General features: G+C 49.2%; 1 protein-coding gene across 4 annotated transcripts in view; it reads right to left on the reverse strand.

Moving 5' to 3' along the window:
• CTBP2 (C-terminal binding protein 2) overlaps positions 1–7,130 on the reverse strand; it is a 122,748-nt gene that overhangs the window by 10,542 nt on the left and 105,076 nt on the right. For all 4 annotated transcript variants that reach the window (XM_019502971.1, XM_019502970.1, XM_019502973.1 and 1 more), the window contains exons 5-7: positions 2,483–2,697; positions 1,734–1,864; positions 362–489 (exon numbers count right to left, since the gene is read on the reverse strand). In XM_019502971.1, the coding sequence (XP_019358516.1) occupies positions 362–489; positions 1,734–1,864; positions 2,483–2,697 (474 nt within the window). The remainder of the gene's footprint in view (positions 1–361; positions 490–1,733; positions 1,865–2,482; positions 2,698–7,130) is intronic.

The following is a 7,130-nucleotide window of genomic DNA, read 5'->3' on the forward strand; positions in this document are numbered from 1 at the left end:
AGGAATGCATGTACAGCATAAAGTGAGGGAAACCTGTACCTTGTAAATCAGTGTTCCCCCCCCTCAGCCCCTCACCACATTTCCACGTGGGTGCCTAGCACCTCCTGAAAACTAAGTCACTGAGCTTCTTCCTACCTCTCCCACTCAGAAGGGTAATAAGACTTAAGCACTCGCATCACATCTACCCCTATTCAACCCCTCTTTATACTGGGCCATAAATGGAGTCATTCAAAGTAACAGCAGCTCAGTGGAAAGCTGTGTCATGTCCAGGGCTCCTTCCTCTGAGCCCAGCCATGGGACACATGTTGCAGGCAAACACACACAATGTGCACAAGATAAACAGCTTCCCTGCAGTAGATACCTGTGATCGCGCGCCGGATTTCAGTAGCAGCAGCTTCTCGCATCTCTAGCGACGCCTGCTCGCTGTACCAAGCCGTGTGCGGAGTACAAATTAAATTAGGGGCATCTTTCAACGGACCTTGAGCAAAACTATATGAATGTGAAAAATCAGGGTAAATAAATTACTAAGGGTGAGAGCCCAAGTGGCCAGCCCCCTTCACCTGTGAGCTGCTCCCCAGCTGGTGCAGTTCTGGCCACCAGCACAGTATGGTTGAGGTGGCACACCACCGGCTTGTCTAGTCTAAGATGAATGGGTGGAGGGTCTCATGATGGGCTCAGCAGGAGAGGAAATGTGAACAGAGTGGAAATACTGGTGTAGCACAGGGCTTCCCAGGTCATTTGGGGGTTGGCGTTACTACATGAAAGTCAGCAGTTGCATTAAAAAGAGCAGATGGGTTTGAGAGCTCAAACTGGAGGATGGTTGTGCCTAATATGTCATCACTTGTATTAACAAGGAGAGAAATGACTGGGCACTTTAGCCGCAACCATCACTCATCTGTCAACAAGCAGACTTTGTTTCTCAACTATGGATGGCAGGGGCAATAAAGGTGGACAGTCACAAAAGCTGGGATTTAAAGGACCACAGCTGGGTGGCAGGTGTGTGTTTGTAAATTTGTGCTTAACCATCCCCCCTGCTCCCCAAAGCTTTTGTAAATGCCAATCAAGAGGAATGGTAATGACGTGCGAGGAAGAGACCGTTCACATGCAGGTTCTGAACCCGCCAGCCGCGGGCTAGTGTCCAAGAGAAACGCACCGGACGCAAACTGAAACCTGTTGGGTTCATCTAGGGTTGGGTATTTGACCAGTCAAACAAAAGTTCAGTTAATTGACCAGTCAAATATCAGTCAAAAATTGTAAAAATTTGCCAATGCAGTCAAATAACATACAAAAAAGCATAGTTTTTTTCCACTAAGAAACATCAAGAATATTAAAAAATTATACTTCTGTAAAGAAAACTAAGGAAAAAAAATTCATTCCCCACAAAATTGCTTTAATCTTTGACTGGTCAAAAAATTTGCAGTTAACTGACCGCCCAACTGACTGGCTTGCCACCCCTGGCCTTTTCACTGTCCAGTAGCAAATGTTTTGTAATGGCATGCGCCTTGGACCTAACAGCACCTCTTGAAGTAGCATCTACAGTTACTAAGCAGGGCTTCCCCGGAGTATGGGTCTAGAGCACTGACTACTGCATGTTCCCATTCGTGACTCCAGGAATTCTGGGATTCCCATTTGCATGGCAGATCCTGGGAGCTGGGCCCTAGGACCCCTGCAGGGTGAAGAGTAGCCATGTATGTGCAGCTTTTAATAAGAGCAAAATGCAAGCCATTATTTACCTAAATGGTTCCGATTCGTGCACGTCGAGTGCTGCCCCTCGTATCCTTCCTTCCTTCAGGGCTTGAGTTAAGGCTTTCTCATCCACAAGCCCACCGCGTGCTGTGTTTACTAGGAATGCTCCCTGCCTCATCTGATGGGCCAGGAGGAAATAAGAGAACGTTCAGTGATTATACTAAATCTCTTCATTTACTGCTACATGCTTTCCAGGGCTACAGTAGGGAATGTCATCTGCAGGCATCTTCCAAATCCTGGGTTGCACATGCAGAATCTCTGACTGCTATTATCTGGTATGTACAGCTGGATTGTGCTCTCTGCAAACATCTATGTCTTGTATATTATCTGTGCAGGTTTGGAGGTCGCTACCAGAGAATTATTCCCAAAAGAAAGCCTTCAAAGCTAACAAAGAGGTTCTTATGTGGACTAACTACCAAGGGGTTTTATTTAAAAGGCCTGAACTCTAGTTTGAAATGTCAAAGAAAAAGTATTTTTGTTCCTGTCTCAGTGAGTGCATTAATGGATTCTGTCTTAGCTGCCACAATGCTATCACCTGGTACATTATGTGCAAGAGACAGATGGGCCATTGGATGTAACTCTAACTATCTCAAGACAAACACACATATTATTACTACCTGCACCTGCTCACTGTCATTGCGATAGCAGCGGCTCCAGCATTCAACGAAAACATGCTTTGGGTCTGCAGCTGGAACCACAAACCGCTCTTCTTTGTTTTACAGATAAGGTAAATTACCTGCTTGATCGTAAAGTCATTGATAAGGTGGTGATTATGTTCATTAAGGTTACAGTGCAACGATACACAGTCACTCTGATACAGCAGGTCCTGGAGTGTGTAGACTCTCTGGACTCCCAGGGACCTTTCTATCCCATCCTGCAGGTACGGGTCATAAAATATCACATTGAATCCAAACGCCTTGGCTCGAACTGCCACCGCCTGCGCAGTGCGACCTAAGTGTAAATAGAAAAAGAGGGGGTTTTAACTTGCTGTGTGTGAGAGACCTCAAGCAGCTTGGCACTGTAACGGTACTGCATGTGTACAACGTGAACTGGACAGCAAAGCTCCTCTTAGCCAAAATTCCAGCTTCCAGCAATGAGAATGGGGCTCAGCCCCCCGTGGGGAATAAGCAAAGGGATTGAGATGCTGCGCTTGGAGTGTTTGTGACTGATTGTGGCAGAAACCCAGGACACTGACCTGTAGCATAAGAGAATAAGGTTGCAAGTCTTTGCTCCTATGACATTTTAATTACTTATACAATGTGGAAGAGCTTGAGCGAGCTTCCCTGCCATACTCAGTGCCCCAGTGGTTAGGTTCCCTTCTGGGAGGTGGAAAACCTGTGTCAAGTCACTGCTCTAAATTAATCAGAGTGGGGATTCAAACCTGGGTTTTTTGCCTTTGGGAAATGTTTTAATGGAACATGTGCACCAGGGTTGGTGCCCACTCCAGTAGGCAGGTACTGGGAACACCTACAAGGCAGAGCCCTGCAGATGGAGGGCCACAGGAGTATGTGGCTGGAAATCCTGTCATGCCAAGCAGCCCAAGTAGTGCGTACCTACTGGCAGAAGTAGGTGCTATGGGAACTTTACCAAGGGATATTTAGGCAGCTACTGGATTAAATGAGTGGAGGTTTCTGAGCATTTTGGTGGCACGGAAATGTTGGAGCTGGGTGCCTGATGTGGCAGCCAGGTGCTTGGGTCCCCTCCTAGATCTAGCTAGCTGCACAGAAGCAGAGAGATTAGGTAACTCCCTTCAACTCTGACCTGAGTGCAGTAGCCTTGGGACTCCTGCCTACAAATGTGCAGAGTGGAAAGTATCTATTATTGCATTGTAGGTGTGCAACCAGGGATAAGGTCCAGCAATTCCAGAAAAGATCCTGGCGTTTCTAAGATAAGGCAGGATGGGGCAGTTCAGCATTACTGAGGAATCGGTTTCTAAAACGAGGATGCTACTACTTGGGTCTCTCAAGAAGATGCTACTACGATTCACTGACCTGTGTTTGTAAAGTGCTTTGAGCTGATCCACACTGACATGGGCTCAAATATAACCATGCCAAAGTGTGAACACGTGCCTGTGTGTGCCACCTTGTGTCTCCCTAACCAGGTACTGATATGTTTATGCCGAACTCCAGCCCTCAGCCTGGTGATGTACCATTCCATTTAGTACTGGGTTTGGTTGGTGAAAGAACAAACACAAAGGACCCAAGTGAGTTGTATAATGCCCCCCGTATCTGCTTGTTATCACATTGACATCCCTTCCCTACCCACCCCCACCCAACAGCAGACCTGACATCTGTGAGCCTCTAATTCTCAGCATAGACTGTCTAGCTGTTGGCTTAGTTGAAGGTCAAACATAACTGTGTAACAGTGTGGAGCAGGATAAGGTTGCATTCACCTTTACAATATTGGCAGCTAGAGTGTTAAAAGGTAAACCCCAAAGACATGCCTGTTAACTATTTCCCAGCTTATTTAAAGGCCATCATTTGACAAAGCATTGCTCTCTGCACGTATATGGTGCTTGCCTGTTTGCAGCTTTCAGCTGAGTTGCTGATTATGCTGCAACTTGAGAAGCCGTAATAAGAAACAAAAATCCTTTACTGAGACACTTCTGTTCAGCAAAACAATGGGTTTTTTTTTTCAAAAAGTGTCTTAGTTATAAGAGCAACTTGTTTGCTGTAGTTTTTTTCTTTCCTACTCTTGCTGAATGACTATTTAATTGGGCATGACTAAGACAACTGTCATGGTTTGGAAGCAAAGGTTTAATAAGGCTATTCTGATAAAGAGGGACATCTGCAGTGCAATCAGCAGGTCATTATCCACAATGTCATTCCTATTCAATGTCATTGCCTGGACTCAGCTAACCAACTCCTGCCTCAATACATACTCCTTTAGTCCTTGTTCTTCTGTTCAGAAATGCAGTGAAAGCCAAATAAGCAGGCACTGCACATTCATCCTGAAGTGCTCATTAGAATAAGGCTATGTGCGTCCCGGGGTGTGACTGACTGACATGCTGCCCTTCCATACAATGCAACCTCCTTGCCCTGCTCTGTCCCTTTACTGCCCCCGCCTGTCTGGCGTTGGGTTATGCTGAGGTGGGACTTCAGGGCTAGGATGCGACTGCACCCACAATGAGCAGTATGCTTGCAACACCGTTTCCTGCATCAGGCCCTAAAATGAGGTCTAACGCTAGGAACACAGAGTAGTCCGTTCCCTCGAGGTTGGTGCTGTATCTTTGTTCTTAATAGTTTAGCTTTCTTACAGCTAGTTTGAAAGCACAGGGATCAATCTACCCTTTGGTTTCCACCTCTGCAATCGCTGTAGTTACAGACGGGATGAAACTAGCTCACTGGAGTAACAGCAGTGTGGCAGCCTGCAGAAGCACAGAAACGAAGGGAAATCTCCAAGCTGCCACTGTCAGGTGGAACTGCCAGGAGGGGCGTGCGGGGCCAGACTGGGCAGGACTGTGACAGAAGCAGGTGCTTTTGCCCGCATGAGGTTTCACAGGTAACTGATGTGGGCAGGATGCCTGCTCCTGCACCTGCTTCCCAGTCAGGCTCTGCACAAGAAACATGCAGCACTTTCACCTGGTTCAAAAGTAGTGTGGCTCTGTATCCGGGGCAGTTTTGGGGCAGCACCTAGTCTTTCTGTGCCTACTGGAGCAGCATGATCTGCTCCAGCTGCAGCAATGGCTCTTTTCGTGCCCTTCCACAAAGGCAGTGCCCAGGGTGGTTGCCCTGGTTCTCTCCCCCGCGCACACACAGTGATGCTACGCACCGAGGTAAGCTGAGGCAGTGGTTCTTAACAAGGGGCCTGCTGAATTCAGAAAAGTTATGGAGGGTGCCTTGAGTCTAAAAAGGCTGGGTGAGGGCCACTGATCTACATGATGTACTGGGTCAACCTCAGAGCTAGGAGCTATGCCCTCCTGAACTTGGCTCTGCAGGGAACAGTCTTGTGACCCAGGGTAGTTAGTTCTTGTCTTGGCCTCAGCTTCCGTGTTTCTTACAAGGAACACTACTTTTCGGCCTGTTTCAGGGGTGCTGTAATTCGCAAAGGGCTTTGAAGGGGAACAGCACAAAGTAAATGTGTAATAATGGCTGTGAAAACCACTGGACCACACTTCCTAGCTGCCATTCTGCATCGGGCCTCTGCCTAAGGTGCAGCATGACACTGGCAGGACTTTTAACCCAGGGCTCCCTAAACTTTGTTAGTCTGAAAGGGAGCTGCCTCTAGTTCCTGCAGCTTCATCCCACTGTTGAGGCATCTTTAATACCAATGACTTCCTCAGAGCTGGTCAGCTCTCAACCCACTGGACGCATCTACACAAGATGCTTTACTGCCCACTAAACCTCTCATGCACATGCTTACTGCATAATAAACCTCTCTAATCATGAATAACTTTGGTACCTGCAAATTCTAGTAGCAAATTTACTTTTCATTAGTAATGGTGCATTAGTGCTTGTGTAGATGCCTGACCAGGACCAAATCTGCTCCAGTCAGCCAGCCACTAGGAGGCGAGAGATGAGAGATTGCTCCCTGCCCCCAGGAGCTGCCTTCTGCTGGGGTGGGCTCCACTATGGAGCCTGAGCAGGGACTTGGTCCCCGGCCCCAGCAGCGGGCAGCTCCAAGCTCCCCGCTCCAAGATCACGATCAGGAAGCAGGGGCTGAGAGAACCTTATGTCCCGGTGCCAGACCTGCAGTCGCAGGGCCGGTGCTGGGAGAGCCCTTATCTCCCAGCCTGAGCCCCACTGTTCCCTGCCCAGCTCCACACTCATGAAGCTGAGTGGGGAACAGGCTCTGCAGCCTCCGCCCTGCAACTGTGGAGTGGGGGATGGGATTGGGTGATTGGAAAGAGCTGTAGGGGTGTGGTATGTCCCATCTGCCCAGTGGTGATGCATAGGGGGGCACGTGCACCCCCTGTCAGGCTGTGCTCCCTGCTTAGGCAACAGGCGGGAGCACTGGTGCCTATCCTGCGAGTGCTGGCTGGGAAGCATGGCCTCCAGCAAAAGCGGCCATGCCGAATTCAGAAGTGGCTGTGGGACTTCCGGAAGTGACGCGGCTGCTTTTTGGTGAGTGAGATTGCCCCCCACCCCCCCATCAGCATGACTGGCTGCTGGGGGACCCCCCCACCCTGGTCAGTGAGACTGGCCCCAAGGGGGACCCCCCCCATTGCTGACTGGTGTCAGGGTGGGTACATGCCCCCCTGACTTGAGGCACCAGTCGCCCATGGATCTGTCAGTGGGGCAGCTAGCAGTGAACTAGCTGCCCCACCAGTGGATCGTGGTACAGGGCTGAAACCTACCCTACCCCTGAAGCTCTTTCCATGTCCCCTGCCCTTGATCAGGGAGCCAGGGCCAGGAGCTCCCTGCTGCTGGGGCAGGGGGACATTG

The sequence above is a fragment of the Gavialis gangeticus genome, unplaced genomic scaffold (assembly GCF_001723915.1).
Source record: "Gavialis gangeticus isolate Ggan-Ray unplaced genomic scaffold, GavGan_comp1, whole genome shotgun sequence".
NCBI classification, from domain to species: Eukaryota; Metazoa; Chordata; order Crocodylia; family Gavialidae; genus Gavialis; species Gavialis gangeticus.